Raw genomic sequence first — 24,174 nt, 5'->3', positions numbered from 1 at the left:
AAAAGCATCTGCATGCAAGGAATGAGCAGATAAGGTGTCAGAAGCTTATGAGAAACCACTTTATGGAGGTCACAAAAGGTCAAATTATATATTTGTTCTTATTAAATACTGATGGGGTGGGGAGGTTAATATTTTCTTATAAGCCCTTTCAAAAGAAAATGTATTTTTCAACTCAACCCTATGTCTTCAAAAATAACTCCAATATACATTATTGAACAGTCCTTGACTCTTTCAAGATTTTACCCCTCCACGAACCATGAACACTGTTTACACATCCTCACAGCTCAAACATGACCACCAAGCCCTGCAAATCAAATTCTATCGTAATGACGCTCATAATAAGTCATCTGAACCTCACCTAATCGGCCAAAGCTACACAATCAAGCATCAAATGAGCTTCGTGCTACAGGTCAGAAGGAAGGTCAGCGTCCACTTATGGGCTAATCAGTGGCTGTAATTTTGAATCTGCGCACGGTTTCCTTCACAGCAGCAATATGTGGACTAAATGAGACATCGCAGTGCATTTAAAATCAAGAGTCAGCAAAAACACCTAACGGCTGGATCATGTGGGATTTCATTCAAATCAGTTGTAGGCTGACATCTGTTTGTCTGTCTAACAACAGTATTTGTTGTAAGACAGACAAACAGATGAATAAAATTCTGGTGAGCACTGTTTGGGTCTTTCAGTTATTTAAGATGCATTATTTGACCGTCCTCTACCTTGATTTTGCAAGCAGGAAGACTTCCTATCAGGTAAATAAAAAACAGACTGAAAATCCACCCACACCCATCTATCCACAGGCTTAAATAACTAAATTCAAAAGTAGCTTTGTCAACAAGGATGAAAAAATGGAATTGTTTACAAATAACAATAATAACACTAAGAGGCTCCAATATTATGCAGAAAGTGCACTGATTAGTTTGGCGACTTCAATAACTTCATGGAAACCTTTTTCTTGAAACAGCCTTATAAGGTTGTTTGCGTTCCATCATGAGCTGATTCCTTTTTTTCTCGGCATTACTTTGAATATTTTTTCCCCAATATTGAAAAAACAAGGACAAACTCAGGTGCCCTAAAGGCAGACAATGATGATTTGGCAGAGCAAGACGTGATTGAGGGAAGTGTTTTTATCAGGCACTGTTGGATTCATGTATGGATGATATATAAACAATGACTTTGCTGTTCAAAGTGTGGTGCCAAAGTCATTCCACCACTGGGGATCCAGGCAATGAGAAAAAAAGCCAGTTTGCCACAGAGACAGCATGCAGTCAGCCTATTTGTAAATCAAATGAGTTGCTAAAATAGAGCGTGCTTGCATGGTCACTATGGGTTTTTGTATCAAATTACTAACATACCTTAAACAAAAGTTATCTATGTTTTCCCCCTTCATTTCAGTGACCTTCAAACAGATAACCATGAAGCTGATAAGAGTTTCCCCCTAGGAAGTTGATGCATTTTTTTAGTCAATTTAGAAGGAAGTATTTTTGTTTGGGAGATAACATTGGAGAGCGAAAACAAAGCCAACATCTTTTAGATTAAACCACTTGTGTACATATTGACTACATAACTGAAACCAATGTGAAAAATTATTTGCTCTTTAAATAAATAATTATTTAAAGAATATACACCAAGCATTCAAAATCTGTACTCAGCCAAGGCTGAACCCGTAAAAGTTGTTATCCTTGTAAAAAGGAAAAGTTTGGAAGGGTTTATAACCTTCAAGTAGTTTTTAATTTGTGTTGCATTCAGTCAAGTGCAACTTCTAAATCTAAAATAAACACCAAACACTTGGTTTTGAGACATCAGATGAACACAGATCTATAAATCAAACATTTCTATAAAATTTATTAAAAGCTGTCCAGAAACCACAGATGTTTAATTTGTAGATGAGAAACACTAATATGTAGTTTTTGATCAGTGTAGTGGAATAAAAAGTACCAGTTCAGTACTGTATCAATCTAAAGAAACATTTTGCATATTCATTTTACACAAGTATTCGAAACTGATACTTGTACATTTGTAAGAGTTTGTGACTCACCGGTAAATGTAGTAGTAGTAAATGTAGTAGCTGTAGATCACATTATACCCTTTAATATAGAGTGTGTGAGCTGTATGTAGTTTAGTTCTCATTATACTTTTGAGTTAACAGAACATATTCACATATTAGTTCATTAGATAAATTTGCATCACTCTGTATCCTTGATCTGCTGGGAATGTGTTACACTGTTTTCTTGACATGCTTAATTGTTGAATCATGAAGAGAAGGTTGTAAGCAGGAGACTCTGTGTCTAAAGACAGGGGAGATAGATAGACCACATTCCACACCCCCACCTTACAGAAAGCAGAGAAACAACTGCCGAGGTCATAACTTAGGCGCTGTAACAGAGAAAAAATGTGATGTTTTGGCTTTTACGACTAGCTGGGGGCCACTAGAGACTATAAAAAGCTGAGCAACCCGTCACCATTTTGAGACATGTGCCTGACCCTCTGGTAGCATCTCTCCTGTCCGGACGTTGTAATGCTCTTATTGTTGAATTGTATGGAAATAAATGATTGTTGATTGAGCATTTATACACCGAGTATTGTCCTTCCTTCAGCCCAAAGATTCAAAGAATTGGGAGATTTCAACAGTAGACTAGTTTTCAGCACCTCTTTTCACCTTTCAGAGCATCAGAGGTTGGATATTAAATTATTCTGACACAATTGTTTCAAATCTGGTTTGACTTGAACAAAGTCTAAAAGCCCTGCTTTTAGGTTTGAACAGGAGACCTTTTTTTGTCAAAGTGGTATTAAAGTGCAAGGTGCTCATTCATGTAAAAATGTACCCTGATTCATGTGCATTTCAGAGTTTGTCAGATATAGTGCACAAATTCACATAACACAATTCTACCTTTTATGAACAATGTGTCATAATGATGATAGAATTTACTTTCTATCACCTTTATGGCCTTTATAGTAGTTTGATTTTTCTGCGCTATATCTTACAAACACCATAATTAGGTCTAATGAATATGCAAGAAATACACTTTGATTCCCAAAATTTACTATACCCACTATGCAATGAGAGCAGCTTACTACATCCAACCAAGCAGATAACATCTACTAACTGAATGTGCCTTTGAAGTACTGGCTTGCACAACTGTGGCAGCATTTAAATTAGACATAAGGCTAATTTATTTGCGGAAAGCGATCCATCTTGTTTGAAAGTTGTGCAGGCCTTATATTGGTACAGAGACTTTAGGAAGATCCCAAGAGCCAAATGTACAACTTGGGGCTATGAAGTCTTCAGTGAAAACTGGGTTATGCAGAGTGTAGCTATTTTTATTCATTTATTTATTTGTTTATTTTTTTGGTCATATATAGGTCAGTACAAAACATTAGTAGCCTGGCTATATATGTTTACATTTTCTAAAAAATAAGATATAGCCATCCTTAACATAAAATTAATCATTGCAATTGTAATTGCGATTACAATGACGTAAATAGGTGAACTGGCTTTTGAAAGTTAAACCAGCAGATATAACCTATACATTCTGCTTTGTCACATATTCTTGTTGCTTTGTTTTGTTGTCTGCACAACAAAGAATAAGTGGTAAGTTCTGCAGGAACAGTGGATGGTAACAATGATGGAATCACTACATCTTTCAGCTGCTCCCTTCAGGGGTCACGAGGGCTACCTCTATCTCATCTTTATCCCTAGCATCCTCTTCTGTCACACCAACCCTCTGCATGTCCTCTATCACTACATCCATGAATCCTCTCCTCCACGTGCCTGGCAGCCCCATCTTCAACTTCCTTTGTCCAATATAGCCACTATCACTCCTCTGCACATGTCCAAACTGTCTCAGCCTTGCTTCTAAAACTCCAAAGTGCTCAATATGAGCTGTCCCTCTGATTTACTTATTTCTAATCCTGTGCATCATTGTCACTACCAACAAAAATCTTAATATCTTCAGCTCTCCCACTTCTTCCTGTCTTTTTGTCAGTTCTATTGTCTCCAAACCATACAACACAGCAGGTCTCTCTACGATCTTGTAAATCTTCACTCTGGCTGCTATCCTTCTGTCACAAATCACCCTGACACCCGTCTCCACCCAGTCCATCCTCATTGCACTCTCTTTTTTACTTCTCTTGAAGATGGGGATGCACTGTCTGTTGCTTTGGATGCCTGACCCCAGGTATTTAAATTCATCCACCTTTGCTCCTTCCAAGTTCACCGTTACACCTGCAACTATTCTGTCTCGCTTCTACTGAAATCCACTCTTATTCTCTTCGGTGCATACCTCCACCTTTTCAGGCTGTTTTCCACCTGCTCCATACGCTCACCACAGATTACAATGTCATCTGTGAGCATCACAGTCCACAGAGACTCCTGCCTGACCTCATCTGTCTGCCTGTCTATCAAAATGACAAGCAAGAAGGAGCTCAGAGGCAGTCCCTGATGTAATCCCACACTAACCTGAACCCATCTGTCACTTCTACTGTCTTGCTGTCCTCACAAATGACCTGCAACATGCTCACGTACTTCCCTACTACTGTACCACTGTTCCTTTCTTGGCACCCAGTCATATGCTTTTTCTAGAGCCACAAAGACACAGTGCAACGCAAAAAATCACAGATATGACATGAAAATATTTTAGGCATTGAAAGTACTCAGTACAAAAAATGACGTTTTATAAAGAAAATAATTCTTACTTTAATTAATTTTGCCGTTAATAAGTTGCAGTTCTCACCGTTTAGCAGCAGCTGCTGAGATGACTGACAAACACTTGGACCAATCACGGTTGAGTTCCTCAAAGTGCAATGACGTAGATTGCGCGACGCCATTACGTAACTTGGTAGAGCGGAAGCGCTAGTAGACGCTGTTTTTTCTTCTTCTTGAATGGTGCTCTGTTTTGGAAGGTACAGTTTGGACATAATTTAAAAAAATAAATCACAGTAAACGTGTAGTAATGCCGACACTTGTATACAGTTAAGCGAAGCCGAGGGGAGTGGACTTTAGAACATGTTTTGCTGTTTAAACATTATTCTTATGCTATTAGCAACGAGCTAAGCTAATAGGGAATATTGAGTGTTCGAGGGATAAGAGTTATTCATATTATTGGTAGCCCTTCTCTTGCTTTCGGTTTCTACTGCCCATCACTTACATGTTTCTTATGTCAGGTATCATCATGTCAAAGCAGCCGTTGGGAAAAACGCTGCTGAGGAATGTAATCCGACACACGGATGCCCACAACAAGGTGCGTTTAGACTCAACAAGTGTTTGTAAGATGAAGGTGGAGGGGTTTTTTTTATGTGCACTAATCTATTGATTAATTACTTAAAGCTTAAAGTTGAGCTGAGTTGATGATTTGTTTAAATGAATGCATTGCTTCTGTTTGGTCCTTTAGGCTTCCTTTCCACAACAATTTAGCAGGAAATGTTATAATTTTATGTATTTTATCCAATTGTAGTCAGTTGTGTATAGACGCTGTCACAGTCTGTATGAGGTCAGACAAAATAACTGACTGTACACTGCAGCTATAGTCTATCTTTAACCTGTCTAGGAACAAAATTACAAAGCTTGTACGAGAGCGATACGTCAAGCCCAGTCTCTGCTTGCTCAGATTAAACTCTTATACAGCAGGTATAAAATACCAAAACAAACCAACTATGTTGAAGTAGGTAGTTTAGCCCACTGATTGGCAGGATTTCTTTTCTACCGACGCACAGGAAGGATAACATTTGTAAATATTTGTATCATGTGTACACTAATGCATCTCTGTGTTGTCTTTGTGTGCATGTTGTTGTGCAGATCCAAGAGGAAATTGAAATGTGGAAAATGCGAGACTGGGAGATCCAAACATCCCAACGAAAAGATTTTTCAGATGCAGAGTTTGTGAGGTAAATACCTCAATTTAATTTGATCTACCTAAACACAAATGAAATCACAGCACTTTTGAATCTTTGTAATGCAGCTGTCTTTTTGATTATACATTGACTTGATGATTTAAGGATAATGGTTGTATTTCAGAGGACATATGCACTGCGACCGAGTGTCAGATCAACGTAGAGACTTTAACCGAAGCAGAGAGCGTGCCTCAGAACATGATGACAGAGAGGCTCGATACTGGACTCGAAAACTGTATGAATTTGAGTCCAATGATCCTGACAGGTACTGTACAAAAAACAAAACATAATGAAGTGGCTGTGGTCATGTGTTTCCAGTGTGTAATGGAAATGCTGGAGTGCTACATCAGATGAACTAATATATGTGATTTCATATATTTCCATCACAGATGGGGACATAGTGGGTTCAAGGAGCTTTATCCCGAGGAGTTTGAAAGTGATGGGTAAGCAGAAATTTCATACATACCAAATGGGTTATTATATATTCAAATAGATATTCAGACTTTAAAAGGGCACTCATGCAATTTACCACATTTCCATGGAGTTAACCTCTCAACCCTGAACCTTGTAGTAATGCAAGACCAACTGATACCAGGCTGAAGTCTGTTACATAATTTCATGGTTAACAAAGTAGCAGAAGTAAGAAGAGACTCCATTATGAGACTTGCCCCCTGCACTGAAAAAAGGGTACACCCATTAGATCAGGGGTGGGCAACTCCAGGCCTCGAGGGCCGGTGTTCTGGGAATCCATCCTACCTGGAAAAACATCCTACCCAATGTTTCTGCGCATGCGCACAAAACCAACGCCGAATTAACTTCTTTTTCTCTCACCCATCCGGAATACTTCTTATGGTTAGGGGTAGGCTTAGGTTTAGTCGCAACTCACCGTCAAATTATAATACGGGTAGGACGTTTTGTCAGAGTAGAATGGTTTCATGTGTCCTTGAACAGCTGATTTAAATGGCTAAATTAGCTCCTCAACATGTCCTGAAGTTCTCCAGAGGCCTGGTAACGAACTAATCATGTGATTCAAGTGTGTTGACCCAGGGTGAGATCTAAAACCTGCAGGACACCGGCCCTCGAGGCCTGGAATTGCCCACCCCTGCATTAGGTAGTTCATTAACTATTTAGATTTTATTAATTACCTCAACATTTGTCAAAATAATTGTAATTATGAGTTGTAAATAGTGTTAAAATCAGGTTCTGACTTTGATTCCAGCACTTTCCTATGCTACAGTATTGTTTGGTGTGTGATTTTTAGATGATGATAATGTGTCATTCTTAAAGAAAATTTGTGCATATAAATTACATGTTGTTGTCATGAAATTAAAACGTTTTTATGTGGTGTTACAGGTGCATAAACACTACAAATGAGTCATTTTGTCTGTTTTTAAGCAGTTGCTAGGCCATTATGATGGCATACCTCTGAAACAGATAATAGCCTTCGAGGACCTGAGCTGTAACTGTGCAAATTTTGATTGCTCCTGATTGTGTAAGAGGAGCTCACAAACAAAGATTTCCTGTATTACTGTAAAATACTTTATGCACCTGGTCACAAGCATTCCAGCATTATTGTTTTTGGGATAAAATATTCCATCTAGTCATTTAACAAAGCTGGATATTTCAGGCAGAAATACTGTGACCATAGCTGTGCTAGATTTATGATATGCAAGCTTCATTTCATTTGTGTTTGTAAAGATTTTACCCTGAACTGTCTGACCACTTTAGTTTGGTGAAGTATGTTGCTAATATTTGTACACTGGCATCAAGCACTTTTTAAACACTTTGTCTTCTAATTTTGTTGTTTAATAGTGGTTTGCAAAGAGCTCATGGTTTTGCTGATATTTGTAGGAGTATTACTGGTAAAAGAAAATGAGGGGAAATGTGCAAGAAATAGTCAGATAAAGTATTTTTAAAAAGTTGAGAATTTGAAAATTATACAAATCCCTATAATTTACACCCATGTTGATATAGCTGAGTGAGGGGGCCCAGTGTAAATAGCTGCTGTGTAACTGTTCTCACCTGGGTGCAAATAGTCACTCTAGTAATAATGGGTTATTATCCAGATTTAATGGATGATGAACACACAGTATTTTAATCTTCACACAGCCTCAAACATTCACACCTCCATGATGTTAACATTCTGGTTATTAACGAGCTTCCTTGTTAATGAATCTCTACCGCTCATACTTTCTTTTAAAAACGAAGAGGTCTTCAAGTCAAAGCTGAAATAAACTCTAGGATTACATCGTAAACATTATGTTTCTAAGACTTTACAGAGAGCTTCTTTATAGTAAGCCACAGAATAGATGGTTCTCTTTGCTTGACTGATCTCCACATCAAAAACCAGTGTATTTCCCCTTTAAGCCATTAGATCATACTTCTATTCATACTAGTGGTGTCTTTATATTTATTCTTCTGACTTTGTTTTATTTTAGTGAAGAAAACAGTGCCAAAAAGAAGATGAGCCATCACAAAATGAAAAAGTCCAAGTCTGACACAGAGGCATGCTTATCAAAACGGTCCAAAAAATCCTCACGGAAGAAGAAGAAAAAAAAGAAGAAAGGTGAGGACGGAAAGCGTAAGAAAGTGGACAGTTCGAGCAGTGACTACAGCAGCGATGACAGCGGTGCTACAAAAGACAAGCAGAAGAGAAAAAGGACTAAAAGTCGACATAAAAACAAGAAAGCTTCAAAAGCCAGAGGAAAAGATGTGGACATCAGCACAGAGGACAGTAATGATGAGATAAAAAGGGAGAGGCTGTCACACAGTCGCAAAAAGCGAAAGCACGATTCGCACAAAGACTCCGACTCAGGGCCAAACTCAAAAAAGAAGAAGAGGAAAAACTGGAAAGCAATGGGTGAGGAGAGCTCGGACAGCTCTGCCGACTGAGGCGTGCTGCTAAAAACTGATGCACAGTTCAGGTAACGGCCACTGAAACTGCTACAGATTCCTTTGTTGTTCCTAACTCTGCTGAGGGCTTTTCACTACAGGCATCTTCTAAATTGCACTTTGTTTAACATCAACAAACCTGTGGTTACGGGTCTCTCCGTGGGCGTCCTGCGTGGCAGAAGCTCATCACCTCTGCAGAGATTCAAAGCACACCGTACAGCAGTACAGACAGCAGGGAGCATGAAGAAGGATGATAGGGTAGCAACCATCTGTCTCAATAGGTATCCTGTGAGCTGCAGGCACATTGATTGATCGACTCACCTCTGACTGTCTGCCTCACATAGTGACCTTCTGTCCTCAGACGACCAGTGTTTTCATTTTATTTATAAGGAAATGCGATTTGAATAATTATTTCCGATGGAATATGTATTTTATTTTTTTCATGTTTTGCAATTTTCACTCTTTGTATAAAGCGTGTTGTCATAAAATAAACATCTATTTTGCATTTTTTTTAAAATTATATTTAGTGTTTAAAATGGTGTATTATCTGTTTTTAAAAGAACAAGAAATGATCATCCCGGATTTCTCTAAAACCTTTAATCCATTTAAACTAACAAGTACTGCCTATCCACTTAAAAGCTGACATGGTTCTGACAGTACAAGCCTAAAGGTTTATAGATCTGGGCAGAAAAGCGTGAGGGTATTTGTCTTCCTGTCTAACTTTTCTGGAAATGTTCACATTCTTTTCTTATTAGTTACAGCAAAAACTGTATCTGTGTGAATGACATTGTGAGGGGGTCATAAATATGCCATCCGGAGAGCAGTTCTAACTCAGGGTTTTAATAACATACACACTGATTGTCTTGCATCCACGAGGGTTTAAATGAGTTGTAACAGATACATTATTTATAATGCCATGGGTGGTTCCTGTTCTTTTTTTTTTCTTCTGAAAGTAAAGACCAGAATAAGGACATAAACCTTACACTTAAAAACGCATCAAGTTGGCCTCCCTCCCCACCCCAGCAATTTCCATATAGCACTTTATTTTCCTCTGTCACAGAGCTCCACTTTTATACTATTAAAAACACATCAGTGAGCCACACCGTCACTGGCAGACACCTCCTTTCATTGCACTGAACGCTGGCATCGTCGTTTATTCTGAATCATTCCCACATGCACCATTTTGCTGTAATAAATACTGATTAGATAAACAATTCGCTGCTGAAAATAGTCCCCAACATATATACTGCTTCCTCTGGTTTCAGTAACATTAGCAAAAACTCCACCGATGAATTGTTCTCAGAAAACGATTTACCGTTTTTAAAAAATGAAAATAAATATTCGTTATACAAGAGCTACAGGTAAAGCAATAGAGGTTGTTGCCATGGGATCTGTAACAACAGCCATAAATTAGGAAATTATTCTTTAACTTGAAGGCACGTGCATGCACGTACGTTGAATCTAAGCAGGCTGCAGTATAAAGGTAAGTACAACCATTGCTCTGTGTGCAACATAACATGTTTGAATCCCAAAACAGAAAAATAATGAGATGGCAGTGTAAAAGTAGCTGGCTTCTGTTAATAACTCTTACTTCAATACTTTGAAATAGTAGCTGGCATATATGTATGTATGTATATATATATATATATATATATAAAATTTAGCATTTCCGATGAAGAGGTCTTGTGATTCTCTTGATTTGTTGAGTTGTTTGTCAGGAGGGTCTCCATGGAGTAACATGGATCAAAGACCTTGCCACAGTCCTGTTGTTTTTCATGATACCAAAGACAGACTTTCAGATACTGCTGCTCATGATCAAAGTGAGTAAGTCTAGTGTTTGTAGAGCTACTTTTTGACTGCTATAGAAGTCTTGTCTGTGATACTGTTGAACACAGATTGTCCTGTGTGGTCTTATTGTTTCTGTAACGTTAACACGGCATCTGAATGTAAAAGAAAAATGCAAAGATTAAAAAAGGACGACTCACTAATGCCGTACACAGCTGATACCACTTTCATACATCACTCCTGAAAACCACCGTTCTACCCATATCAACACCAGTCTGTGTCCAGACTGGTAAGAAAGAGTAAGCTTGTGCCATCTGTGTATTTATAGATAATCTGATGCCAAGGGAAGTGTTGGTAAACCGTTTTGAAAGTGTGTGTACTGGAAAAGCCTGAAGCACTTCGCTGAGTCTGTCAATAGGCTAAGTGTTCTCTCTAAGCAGCAGAGAGTGAGCTGTGTTCGGCTTGGCTGCAACTGCCTGAATCTTGGAAATGGAAGAAAGAAAGTGAAATTCAGCAAGTCAAATCAGTTTTGACGGCGGTTTTTAAACACGTTGCCACGGTTTATAAGCATTTTGGCAAAAGGGCAGAATCCAAAAATGACTGTCTATTACAACCGAACCTTTGCATGATAGTTAAGACAATCTGTTTTTAGAAAGGGGGAAAAAAGCTTGTTTTTGCTGTTATCATTGTAATAATTATAGAAATTAATGTCAACCCTACATTTTTTAAGCCAAATTTGTGCTGCTGCATGTTACTACAGACCTCTGGATGGTTTAGTGTTTTGAAAATGATCAAAACCCTTGTGAAAACCTTTTAATTCATGCGAGTGGCGTAATTCTAGATAGGACAAAGCTATTCTGTTAGTCCACTCCGGTCCAGAGATATCTGTATTGCCCCGATCCCCTGAACATGTACAAACAGTGGAGGCATAGCACCGGAAAAAGGACAGGGGCGAAAATAAGTATTTAGTTAAAACCACAAGTGGAGTTTCACATAAGAACACAAAAGCATGACTGCGGTCTTGAACAGAAATAGTGTAAATTAAAAAATATATAAATATGTACTAAACTATGCTAAGATTGGACTTTTCTAAAACACATATTATATGGTTTGAAAACGGAATGGGGAAACTATTAAATAAAAATAAACCTGGATCAAGTGTTGGTCTTTTTTGCAGTTATTCAGAACTGCTGATGAGAAACAACCCACCCCCCTGGTGTTCACTAGTTTGACCGTCCAGGCCAATTTTTTAAAGGCAGGGTGATGTCTCAGCCTCATCCTCCCACCTAAGCAGATTTTTGTGTCGAATAGTGGTTACAGATGTGAGCACACACACAAACACTTCTCCTGTTTAGAGAGCCGGCCGGCCTCGCAGCTCCAGACAGTTAAGCATCAGTAGTTACTGTAATAAGGAGATGGATTCAGCTCAAAAGGTTTGTGCACGACAAACTGACAGCTGAGCATTTACACCCCAAAAGTTAAATCCCCCTTCTTGAAGCTATGTAAAATGTGAATGTTTGCGCTGTAAATTGGTTAAGTGTGATGAGGAAGGATGAAGGGATGACCTCGTTCTCGGATTCAATCCTCTCCGTCACCGAGGATGCAAATAGGAGACTCGGGAGGATTGGAAAAACCCCCAGTGCGACTTATCTTTCTGCTCCATGTTTTATCTCTCTGCTGTCCACGCAGCTCGGTTTCATCTCAGCCTGTTCTGAGTAGCTGTAATCAGAGGGAGAGGGTGTTTACCATTTCAACAAGCAAATACCCCTCATCTGCTCTGATCATATCTTTTCCTGTTGTCCGATCTTTTTTCTTTTAGCAACACTTGAGTTCGCCTGCTGTATCATGCATTTGTATGCGCTACATAAACAGCTGGTTTAAAATACAATATATTGCCGTTGTAAGCAGATGTTTTGACATTTCAGGTGTTTGTATAAATTCTTGGCATATCTAAATTTTTAATGTAACAGTTAATTATTATTACATATTTCACAATGGCACTTGGGTAATAGAAAAATCCGCTGATGAATGAACATGTTTACCGGCAGTTTAAACCTGCCCGAGTGATTTTTTTTATATGTATAAACACTTAATGAATTTTTAATAACTCAATTTGAGGATTTGTTAAACACATTTCATTAAATATGACTATAGTCTACTGCTGTCTTATTTTGTGTTACTGATTTTATGTTTCCACACCAGCTATAGATGCTGATAATTACATTAACAAGCACTTATAAGCGTCCTGATAACTCACAACTGCATTATAATGATTTATTAAGTGATGCGTACAGTACTGGTTTTACATGTTTGAAAGTAAATTCCTCTCCTGCTGTTTAATATATAAGTTAAAAACAGGATGCTACACAGGCCGTGTTCAAATGGTTATTAATATATCCACACTGCAGTATGCAATTAATTAGGAACCTTGCAGAGCTTTGTTTCCCCCTAGTGGCACACCTCAGATCGTACACCCTTGATAATAACAGCTGGCTGCATTTGAATTCAGCACCACGTCCAGTTATCGTGTCCCCTCCTCGTCCCACTACCACTCTGCTCAGTGGTCATAGAGGAGCTTTCACAGAAGCCTTATAAATAGCACAGAGAAATCAAATATTTATCTTCTGAATTTGTGTGTCCCTTCCTGCAGTGGACAGACACGCACACGCACGCATACTCACGCACGCATACTCACGCACACACACACGCGCACCCTCCTACTGCTGCAGCACAAGAAGGAAACGCCACTGATACAGTTAACCCACACAAAAAAATTTAATACCCTTCGTGAGGGAGTAGATGGTCCAAACCTTGACATACTAAATAGGGAGAGGTGTGATGACACAGGTTTTTAATGTAAAAACTTGCAGCCAACACCCAAATGCTTTGTAAAAAGTCATGTGACATATGACTTACTTACTTACATAGTTAGTACACATACACCAATGTTTTAATATACTTATATATGTCTTTTTTGTTTGTCTTTTATCCAGACCAGCCAGATACAGTACCCATTAATATACAGTCACATCTGCAACAATACCGATTTTAATATCATACAGTCCGACCGTCAGAGAGGAATCCATGGCAGGTTTCCAGGTCCATCTTCTCTATGCAAACACATAAGAAATCAGCCTTTGTAAAATTCCGCTCTCTTTTAATAATCATTATTGTATAGACTGGTGGTGATACTTGTCCTTGTATCTCGTGTCTTCTGTGCAAAAGTTTTTTTTGTTGTTGTTGTTTTTTTTAACTTTATGAACCCAAAACATGATTGACATAACAGGATACCTGGCTGTTCACTTTACAGTTATGATGAAGTTTTTTTTCTTTTTTCTTTCTTCTTTTTTTATTTTTTATTTTATTTTTTTTTTTTACAATTAAACAGTTACATCCTAACGCCACACCCCTTGGCATATCACAGAAAAAGGAGAAAATTAAAAATCCAACACAATGCTTCCCGTTCTCAGTATTGGAAAGCAGTGGTAGAGAGGACGGTTTATGACTACAGTGAGCAGCATCCTCCATTCGTACATTTTTCTTTTAGAATAAGGCACTGCTGCATAAAGAAAGGACATGGCCAACAGACTTCTGTGGGAGCATGACGGGGAGGCAGGATGAACGAGACCGTGTTCTTCTCCAGCAACTCGCAGAAAGCTCGTCTCAGTATGTGTGCTTGTGTTTATCTCTTGCTGTGTGCTGGGAAAGTGTGTCATATGGCATGTAGACATATTCGTGTTTTTACATGTGTGTGTTTGTATGTGGCTGAGCCATTTCTTTTGGCTACACTACTTTACTCAGACTGTGCTCTCTAGCATCCACTCAGTGCTGCTGAATGTAACTCTCCTGTTGGCGAGCGGCGAGGACTCCATGTTGAGCTGGTTGGTGGATTTGTGCCACCTCGTCCTCGCTCTGCGTGGGTAACTATGACTCTGAAAAATGGAGTAATCCCCGCCGTCAAACGAGAATCTGTGCCTAGTTCGTGCTAGCTCATTAGGGAGCAACCCCATGTTGGCCAGGGTACTCTTCTTGTCCTTGAGCCTGGGAGCCTCCTTGGTGCCAGCATTGGGGCCTATGAGACACAGGGACATGGTGGAGCCTGTCAGGCTATTGTCCATCTGCGTGTCGTCAGATGGGGGACCAGAGCGCTCTCCATCCAGGCTGGTTCTTCTCTTCATCTTGTCTACAGTCATGGGAGGCAGCTCCACCTCCAGTATGGCAGTTGTGGCTGCTGAATCCTCCTTTTTCTCACCATCCACCCTCAGCACCAGTGCCATGCACTCTTTGGGTGCTAGGGCTTCATGCTGGCCTTCATCAGAAGGTTGCTTGGAGGCAGAACGCTGGAGCCGGTGCTGGCTTCCATTGGTCTGGGAGTGCATGCTACAGCTGACCTTGGTCTTGCTGTCCTCCGGGCTGCTGTAGGCCTTGTAACGAATCATCAGGATGATGATGAACACTAACACCGAAGCAACAATTATACCACCAATAATGATGATCATAGTGCCTCCCAGGAACTGGCTGTGCATGAAACGGCACTGGCTGACCTCACTGGCTGTGTGGAACTGTACGCAGCCGACCACACGGGTAGCTGTTAACGAAGTGATGCCGTCATCGTAAACCGCCAGCACACAAAGGTCGTATTCCCGTCCTGCAGCCAGATCATTGATTAAGAAGTTCTTGCTGGTGGATGGGATCATTCTGCGGAGAAAAGAAACAGCGCAGTGATGAAGATGTGGAGGAGTAATCTTAAGAATTACAACACCCACATGCACTGATTTGCACAAGGTGTATTAAAGCACACAGAGGTGTCAGTTCTGCATCAGAATAAGGTAACAGTGCCATTACCACAAACTTTAAATATCACTCTGGTAGACAGACATAAAAAACATCACACTTCAATACAGGTGACTTCTAAGTGCATATGTTGTATTATATTGTAAAAAGGCTGTGAGAAGTTGCTCGATTTGGTTTGTGTCTAACAAAGTGACAGCGAAGGTGATAAAAAAGGCAGGAGAGGCTCACTGTCTCGAGTATATGCCACAACAGCTGCAGGCTGGAGGACAAGTGACGCATGAAGTGAAGACAGTTTGGATGTGTGAATACCTAAGGTCACAGTTTGTTGGCAACTGTAAGATTACACGACTCTAAGTACGAAGGAGAAAGGCATTGTCTTCAGGTCAACATTGGCGTTAATATAATTAGAAGCTTGTTCCTTTTCCCTAAGGGAAGACTTTGATGGTTATCATTTGTAGGTAATAATGTACCACCTAAAGACAAAACAACACTCAGCTCCATGCTAAAACGGGATGAGAAAATTATACAGGAGAGCAACTCATTATATCTGATAAAACCTAGAAAAAAAGAAAGAAAGAAAGAAAGTCAACCACTATTATTAACTTACTCTGTGAATACATAAATCCTGGGATGCTTTTTAGTAAAATATATTCAGTTAATTTGTGTCACGTTTTGCATAATAAACACGTGAAACTTCAGATTCTCACACTTTAACAGTGTTTGCAAATGGTAATTTTTATCCATTATTCTAAAGAGTAAGCTCATCCAGTGTAACCATGCAAAACGTTTTAATTGCTGTAACTTTTTTATATTAATTTTTTAAACTAGTGGTATTTGGGAATTTTATCAGAATTCTAAAAAAATGATGAATCGCCCAAGAAATCTTAACGCTACAATGCTGAAATGTGGAAAACTTCTCCATGTACTGGTGCTTTATGCTTGAAATACAATCAAGACCATCTGTAAGCAACAGTGATTCTCAAACAACTATTTTTATAGTTTACTTCAAATTTCAAACACTTTGTTGGAAGATAATAAGGTAGATTTCTTCAAGTGCTGTTCTGTCCTGGGATTCCTTACAAAAAAGATAGGTAGAACTCCAAACTGAGTGTAAGGAGCTTGGAAAGAAAAGTGTCTGGACTTCTCTAGGGTTACTTGAAGATGTTTCACCTCTCATCCGAGAAGCTTCTTCAGTTGTAAGAGCAATTGGTGGAGGTTCCCAGGTTTTAAGCCCTACGGGAGTGTCTCCAAGAGGGTCATGGACCCTCTATCCTCTACATCTATGATCCTCTACCTAATCACACAAGCCAAGGTGTGAAAATGGGTGTGGGTCACAATCAGCCAAGGTTTGATCTACTGAGGTTATGTGGCCCAGGGTGTGAGTGGGCGATAAGGCGTCTGGGAAGGGATCTTTCCGAGCTCCTTAGACTACAATGACCTGGACGACTGAGAACCTTCACAGACAACTCCAAACTGTTGACCATGAACATTATCCATATGTTCAATTTCAGATATCATGAATGCTTTTTCTGTAATTAGTAAAATCTTGTTTGCAAACGCCTATTGTTGCTAGACATACTTTCCATACTCTTCCTGGTCTTTCACATGAGCTCTTCATAAAACAGGGGGCAGAGAGGATTTGTGAGTTTATGCATAATTTTTCTTTTTGTGGATGGGTTCAAATTACCTCAAACTAGTAGACCAAAACAAACTCATTCATTGCAATCACTCCCCTGTACACAAAGCCATCTTGCTGACATTATTTATGATAATTGGCCACAATATCTCACAAACTGGCTGTGCTACAAAATAGAAACTTGGCAGAAAGCTGAATTTTTCACATTTTCAAAAAAAAACTGCTTTGACGGCATCACCACATGGTTAGTTACAAAGGGTAATCCTGCATAACCTACATGTACACACAAGATTTCGATTCCAAGTTGCTCAGCTAGGTAAGTCTTAAGCTTCTAGTTCCAGCAGCTACAAACAAGCTGCAAAAGATTTTAGCAGTTACATTTCATTTCAGTATCATATATCTAACACTTGTCATCGAACAATAAATGAAGAAGCAATTCATGCCTTCAATTTCGATTTAGCACAACAAGATTGGAGTTCGGTGTATGAAGAGTCAGATGTGGACAAGGCTTATGACAATTTCCTAGATATTTTTACTATGTGGTACAATAAACATTGTCCTGTAAACGAACACATGACAAAGAAAAAAAAGATAAAAAGTCCTTGGCTCACAAAAGGAATTATTAATGCTTGCAAAAAGAAAAACAATCTGTATAAACAGTTTATCAAAGTAAAAACAAAAGAAGTGGAACAAAGATATAAAGCATATAGAAATAAATTGACTGATATTATAAGAACGAGCAAACAACTTTATTATAGAAGAAGATTATATGAAAATAAAAACAATATAAAAGGAACTTGGGATGTGTTAAACAACTTAATTAAACAAGGATCTTCTGGAACATCATATCCTGAATATTTTACTGATGCAAATGGTGAAAATCACAACATGAGTAATATTGTCGATAGGTTCAATAAATTCTTCATAAATGTTGGCCCTGAACTAGCGGCGGACATCCCGTGTCATAAAAATGAAAATATCAGCAATATAAAATCAAATCCCTTTTCACTGTTCCTCTCAGCTACAAATGAGCAAGAAGTAATAAATATCACATTAGAATGTAAAAGTAAGTCTTCAATGGATTATCACGACATAAATATGTCTGTAGTTAAACAGGTTATTCTGAATATTGCTAGTCCCTTAACATATATCTGTAATTTATCATTTCAGTCCGGTTGTTTTCCAAAAAAAATGAAAATTGCGAAAGTAATACCACTATATAAAAGTAATGACAAACATAGTTTTACCAATTATAGGCCTATTTCTCTACTGCCTCAATTCTCAAAAGTTCTAGAAAAACTTTTTAATTCAAGATTACAAAAATTCCTTGAAAAACATCAAATAATAAATGTTGGTCAGTATGGTTTCAGAACACAAAGAACCACTTCAATGGCGATAATTGAGGCAGTAGAAGAAATTACTGATGCACTGGACAAAAATAAATATGCAGTTGGTATTTTTGTTGATCTCAAAAAGGCCTTCGACACAATCAATCACTCAATTTTACTGGATAAATTGGAAAGATATGGTATTCGAGGGAAAGCTGGTAACTGGTTAAAAAGTTATCTAACGGGTCGGGAACAATATGTTAGCATAGGGCATTACCATTCAGAGAAACTTGGTATTACATGTGGTGTTCCCCAAGGGTCAGTGTTGGGACCAAAACTTTTCAATGTATACATAAATGATATTTTTGATGTTTCTCAAGTACTTAAACTCATACTGTTCGCAGATGACACCAACATATTTTTCAGTAGCGATGATTATACTGATCTTGTAATGACTGTAAACAGGGAGCTACAATTAATAAAAAAATGGATGGACATAAATAAATTATCATTAAATATAAATAAAACTAAAGCAATGTTTTTTGGTAATTTTAAATATAATATAGAATTACCAATTATCATTGAAGGTGTACCAATTGATAATGTGAGTGAAAACAAATTTTTGGGAGTCGTAATTGATAACAAAATTTCATGGAAACCCCACGTCAGACACATAAAAACCAAAATTTCCAGAAGCCTCGCAGTTTTGAACAAAGTGAAACAATTCCTTGATAAAGATGCACTTCGTACTCTGTACTGTACCCTGGTTCTTCCATATCTTACATATTGTGTGGAAGTGTGGGGAAACACATATAAAAATACAACTAATCCATTAGTCACAGTACAGAAACGAGCACTGCGTATAATTCACAAGGCTGGTTATCTAGATCATACTCACAAATTCTTTCTTCAGGCAAAGTTACTTAAATTCCAGGATCTGGTTAATTACAATACATCCATAATTTTGTATAAAGCTTTTACTAAACTTTTACCGGCAAATTTACAAACTAGATTTGAAATTCGAGAAAAGGTTTATAATGTTAGAGGATTTGGAGAATTCAAATTACCCAGAACTCGAACAACCCGTAAAGGTTTTTGTGTGTCTGTATGTGGTGTGAAAATCTGGAACAGTCTGAGTTTACAACTGAAACAATGCAAAAATATTCATAGATTTAAATTTCTCTACAAACAGTTGGTCTGGTCACAGTATACTCAATGATGGTTTTTTAGTGTGCTCTGTAATGTCTGTTCTCTTACCATTGCTGGTATGGATTCAAAAAAAAAAGAAAAAAAAAAAAGACTGTGCGTATGTATGTACATATATGTACATGTGTGTGTAGATATATATGTATGTATATGTATGTGTGTATGTGTGTGTTTGTTACTTGTAGTTATTACTGCCTGTTACCTGTGGTAATGTAATTTATAATTTATATATTCTGTATTCAGTTATGAAGGCTCTAATTGTTGCTTGCGAGCTGCAGTTTAGATGCTTGTATGCGCCCGGGGCTGTTGATGGGACTGTATGCAATAATGGGCGTAGCTGCGGGAAGTATATTGTTTTGTTTTGTTTTTTTGTTTTTTTGTTGATGAGTGAGTATAGGGGTGGGATTTAATAAGTTTTCTTCGTCCCACTCCTTTTTCAGGCAATTTTTGTTTTTTGTTTTGTGCATTTTATGTTCAATATAGGTATTTGTTGTGCCTGGAAATGAACAAATAAATGAATGAAATGAAATACTCCAAACTCTACAAAATTTTTACATATACAACTGAGAAGTGTTAAATAAGTATCCCCCTGAAACCCACAGGTAGATTCTGGGGTGATGGATGGGTTGCAGGCGCTGTGGCACTGACAAAATTGTAGCAGCAGCTGCAATTTATCTTATACTTTATAATGTAACTCACTGTTAACAATTTGCCTGCGCTGACAATGTTCTTTGTGTAACCAAGACACAACAAAAGCAAATGCAATAAAGTTTGAAATCACTTTCATATTTCATACAATCCACTTCATTCTGTTTACAGTTACCAGCTAATTATTTTTCACTTTAGATACAAAACAATATGAGTATCTAAAATATGATACACTGTTACAGACTTATGGATCTAAAAGTTTAGGCAGGGGGGTATGACTAGCTCTATTTCAACTTTCTATAACATCTAAATATGCCATTCCATGTTATCACATCAGCTATGAGGTCAATAATGATATGAATAATATATAAACCGCTGACTTCTCTCATTTTTGGCTCATAAAAACAGCATAAAATCCCAAACTGCTTACAATGTTTTGAGCAAAAGCATGTTAATCCTCTCATGACACCTCAGATGTATGCTGTTACTGTGGGCAGCCCTGAGGACTTTCATCTGTAAACAAATATTTTTGTAGTGCTTGTACTGTTACTTTTAACTTACAGTAAGTAAATGATCTGACTCCTTCTTCCACTGCTATAACCAAGCCTATCATTAGACAACCACATGTAATCACACTCTGTGTTGCAACCAATTAATGCAGACACTTGCTAATGAAACAAACAGTTACATGCAGTGAAATAGTTAGCCTCAGTGTTATTGTTGTTGTCATATTATGTTTTAATGATGCTGAAAAGACTATTTAGTCCTTTAGGGTGCTGGACTCATAAGCAGTTCAGCTGCTTGAGTGCTCTGTCATAATGTAACAAGCAATTACAGAAAATATAAATATCTTAAGCGTACTGTACAATTTTGGCACAGTAAAATTTTCATTTATGTATAACTCTCTCTCCTGACTGCACTAGAGGAGTTGCTTGTTTTTGGACGCACTTAATCATTTTGCTTCCTTGGGATATGTCAATCTCCCATAACGGACAGCTGTGTCATTCAGCAGATGGTCAATCCAGATGTCTCACCTTTCCTCATATCCCTATCTACCCTCGTTCATCCATCCTGGCTTCATAGCTTACCTGTACACCAAAGTATCATCTGCCGTGCTGTTGTACTGAATCTGGTACATTCTGATGCCAGGGATATGGCGCTCAGATGGCCAGCGGATCACAGCGGAGGAGGAGGTCAGTTCAGTGACCATCACCCTTCTGTCCTGCTTGTCATAGCCCTTGGTGTCATTGCCAGATTTGGAGGAGGTGGTGATGTCTGAGAGTCCAGGGTCCTCACGCATGTGGCCTGTGTTGTTAACAAACAAGGGTAAGGGGATCATGTTGATCTCAACAGCAGCTGTAGCGATGCCTGCGGCATTGGATGCCACACAATTAAATGACCCACTGTCCTTCAGAGTGGTGATGAGAATATCAAGGGTGCCATTATCATACAAGACGGTGCGGGAATTGTTATGCACCAGCTTGCCGTCTGGTGACCGCCAGTGAATATCTGGTTCCGGATCACCCACAGCTTTGCATTTAAGAGTCACTCCTTGCCCTTCCATCACAAAAGGCTTACTGGTAAGATGTTTGGTGATTAGCGGTGGCTCACAGATAAACTCTTCCTCTTGAATAGACCAGAAGTATTTGTCCATGAGGTGCTCTGGGGAGGCACAGGTCTCCAAGTCATCCTCTCTTGTTAGCCTGCGCAGCCACAGCAGCTCACAGTTACAGTGTAGGGGGTTTCCCCCAAAACTCACGGTCAGAGTAGACGAGCTGGAATCCTTGGCATCAGACAGGACCTGGGCGTGCTGGAACAGGCTGTCTGGCGGCAACTTCTGCAGCCTGTTAGAGGTCATGTCCAGGCGGACTAGCTTAGTGAGCAGTGTAAAGGTCCCTGCTCCAATGTGGTCAATTAGGTTGTGGTCCAGTGTGAGGGTGTTAATGTTGGTCATTTTGGCTATAGCTTCCCAGGGAAGGGTGCGCAGGTTGTTATTGGAAAGATCCAAGTCCTCTATTGTGGAAACAAACTCATCGAACGAGGTGGGGGCCACCTGGTGGATCTGGTTGTTTCCGAGGATGAGGTGCCGCAGGTTGACGAGGCCTTTAAAGTGTTCACTTTTTATAGCACTGAGACGGTTTCCATCCATGTGGAGCGCCCGCAAGGCTCGCAGGCCGAGAAAGGCATGGGGTGTGATCTGACTGATGGTGTTGCGGGACAAAGTGAGGTGGACTAAACTAGTCATGTTGTAAAAGTCTTTCCTGCGGATGATGGTGATAAAGTTGTCAGTGAGTCGCAGCTCGACAGTCTTGCGGTCGATGGTGGGGGGCACGAACAACAGACCGGTTTTAGCACAGAGCAGAGTCAGAGTAGGGGAGAGGTGCTGGCAGATGCAGCGGCCGGGGCAGCTGTATCCCTTCACCAGGGCTGCAGACAGCAACATGCAAAGAACCAGCCGCTCCATTGTTGATCGGTTTCCAGATCCTGTGTGTGAGATAGACAAAGGGAAACAGGGGAAACAGAGTCAAAAAACCAGAAATCTTTGAATGAATAAATAGTACCAGGCTTTTTGAGAGCCTGCTGCAAAAAACCCACAGTCTGACCAAGGTTGCTGAGACTGCCAGCAAGGTATCAATCACAAAATGAAATGGAGCTTTTCTGAAATAATGGCACCTGGGATGATGAAAGGCTGCGCCAACCCTGTCAGAAGCCCATGTCTCTGGAGCTTTTTAATGGAAATAACAGAATGGGTTTTTTTGTGCCACCAGGCTGCATCACCACTGGGCCATATAATTTCCTGAATGATCACAGGGCAGTTTTCCTGTATTAGGTAACCATGCCATGTACATGTCCATCATGGAACAAGGCTTGTGTGTTTTTCTTGCTCTGAATTCCACATCAGGGAGGAGAATTAAAGGTAGAAAGGGCGCTTGTCAAGAGTACTCAGTGATTTCTGTAACCTTTTCATACTCTCTGCCCTCGCTATGCCTCTGAGATGTACAACAAAATTAGACAGAAACCTGTCATGTAAATTTTGGCAAGGAAAAATAAAACTGGAAAAAGTAGAAATGCGGCCTGTTTTCATTGTTCATCCGATGGAAACATTATTGAGTGATTCCCAGGTTTTGAGGATGTTCAGATTCTCTGATTCCCATTTAGAAATATTGATTTCAGTCTTTGAGAGAACACGCCTGTGGTGACAGGAGTAAAAAGAAGTCCTTGGCAGTAATAACCATAAAAAGCCCACTGGAGCACACTAGCTACGTGCTGATGTTATATTGCCAGTGGTTTTACCCTTTTTGGCATTCATCTTGACTACTAATACCTTGTGTTTCACTGTTGATGAGAGCCTTTTAATGCTGCTAAAGTAGAGGGATGGCAACTCACTTTTCCCAGCAAGGTTTAGAGATTGACACATGGGTTACTGCAACCCAGCACTCTCCAAACCCACAGGGAAACGCTTCTTCCCAGCCAGATCCAGTGTGTCAATCAACAGCAATGTTTCTTTTTATTGGGTCCAGCATAATTATCTTAATTCATCCTGAAAAAGCTGGCTGTGGATTTTAAACACAAATGATGTCTCTTTTTTTTACAATTTGTGATGCTTTATCCAATTTGTCACATCTAATTTTAGAGTCCCTTTTTCTACATTCCACTATGTTGAGGTGGTGCTGACGGCCTTAACACCACAGATTTTTGTTCCCCTATTGTGCCCAAAGCAAAAGCATCTAGTGCTAACAGAACAAACAACCCTAAATTAAATTTGATTCAAAATGCCTGCGGTGAAATTCACAGAACATTGTAATGCCACATGTCAAATTTCATTAAAAAAAAGAAAGCAGAGTGTTCTTTCTCTACCTTTCAAGCTTTCCCTTACGCTTTACACAAACACTCCCTTTTGCTTAAAAGCGATCAAACCTGATCTGATGAGCGTTATGTTCTGATAGTTCTATGTAAATACTCATAGGAGTAAGAAATTGTGCGTGCAATGTCTT

The 24,174-nt window shown here is 39.1% G+C and overlaps 2 protein-coding genes across 3 annotated transcripts in view; one reads left to right on the top strand and one right to left on the bottom strand.

The window, feature by feature from the left end:
• The first annotated feature begins 4,840 nt into the window (after positions 1–4,840).
• Positions 4,841–9,289, top strand: nkapd1 (NKAP domain containing 1). Its single transcript, XM_080889458.1, has 6 exons — positions 4,841–4,903; positions 5,165–5,241; positions 5,796–5,884; positions 6,015–6,155; positions 6,280–6,333; positions 8,329–9,289. Exons 2-6 carry the CDS (start codon positions 5,173–5,175, stop codon positions 8,780–8,782), a joined length of 807 nt encoding a protein of 268 aa, XP_080745584.1. The 5' UTR covers positions 4,841–4,903; positions 5,165–5,172; the 3' UTR covers positions 8,783–9,289.
• Positions 9,290–13,380: 4,091 nt separating this feature from the next.
• lrfn1 (leucine rich repeat and fibronectin type III domain containing 1) overlaps positions 13,381–24,174 on the bottom strand; it is a 160,242-nt gene continuing 149,448 nt past the window's right edge. Inside the window, exons 1-3 of one of the 2 annotated variants that reach the window (XM_080888647.1) lie at positions 22,853–22,930; positions 21,268–22,663; positions 13,381–15,265 (exon numbers count right to left, since the gene is read on the bottom strand). In XM_080888647.1, the coding sequence (XP_080744773.1) occupies positions 14,365–15,265; positions 21,268–22,643 (2,277 nt within the window). In that variant the 5' untranslated portion in view covers positions 22,644–22,663; positions 22,853–22,930 and the 3' untranslated portion in view covers positions 13,381–14,364. Of the gene's footprint in view, positions 15,266–21,267; positions 22,664–22,852; positions 22,931–24,174 lie in introns of those variants that run through there. The other variant, XM_080888646.1, reaches the window with a different exon arrangement.

Source organism: Rhamphochromis sp. 'chilingali' (genome assembly GCF_963969265.1).
Source record: "Rhamphochromis sp. 'chilingali' genome assembly, chromosome: 8".
NCBI lineage: Eukaryota > Metazoa > Chordata > Actinopteri > Cichliformes > Cichlidae > Rhamphochromis > Rhamphochromis sp. 'chilingali'.
Note: the sequence above shows the minus strand (reverse complement) of the source record. Positions and strands in the feature narration are given on the sequence as shown.

Bases quoted from the DNA above. Each gene is read 5' to 3' on its own strand.
- nkapd1 (XM_080889458.1), top strand. From the start codon at position 5,173: ATGTCAAAGCAGCCGTTGGGAAAAACGCTGCTGAGGAATGTAATCCGA. The intron at 5,242-5,795 runs GTGCGTTTAGAC...GTTGTTGTGCAG, and splicing joins ACACGGATGCCCACAACAAG to ATCCAAGAGGAAATTGAAAT. The intron at 5,885-6,014 runs GTAAATACCTCA...GTTGTATTTCAG, and splicing joins TCAGATGCAGAGTTTGTGAG to AGGACATATGCACTGCGACC.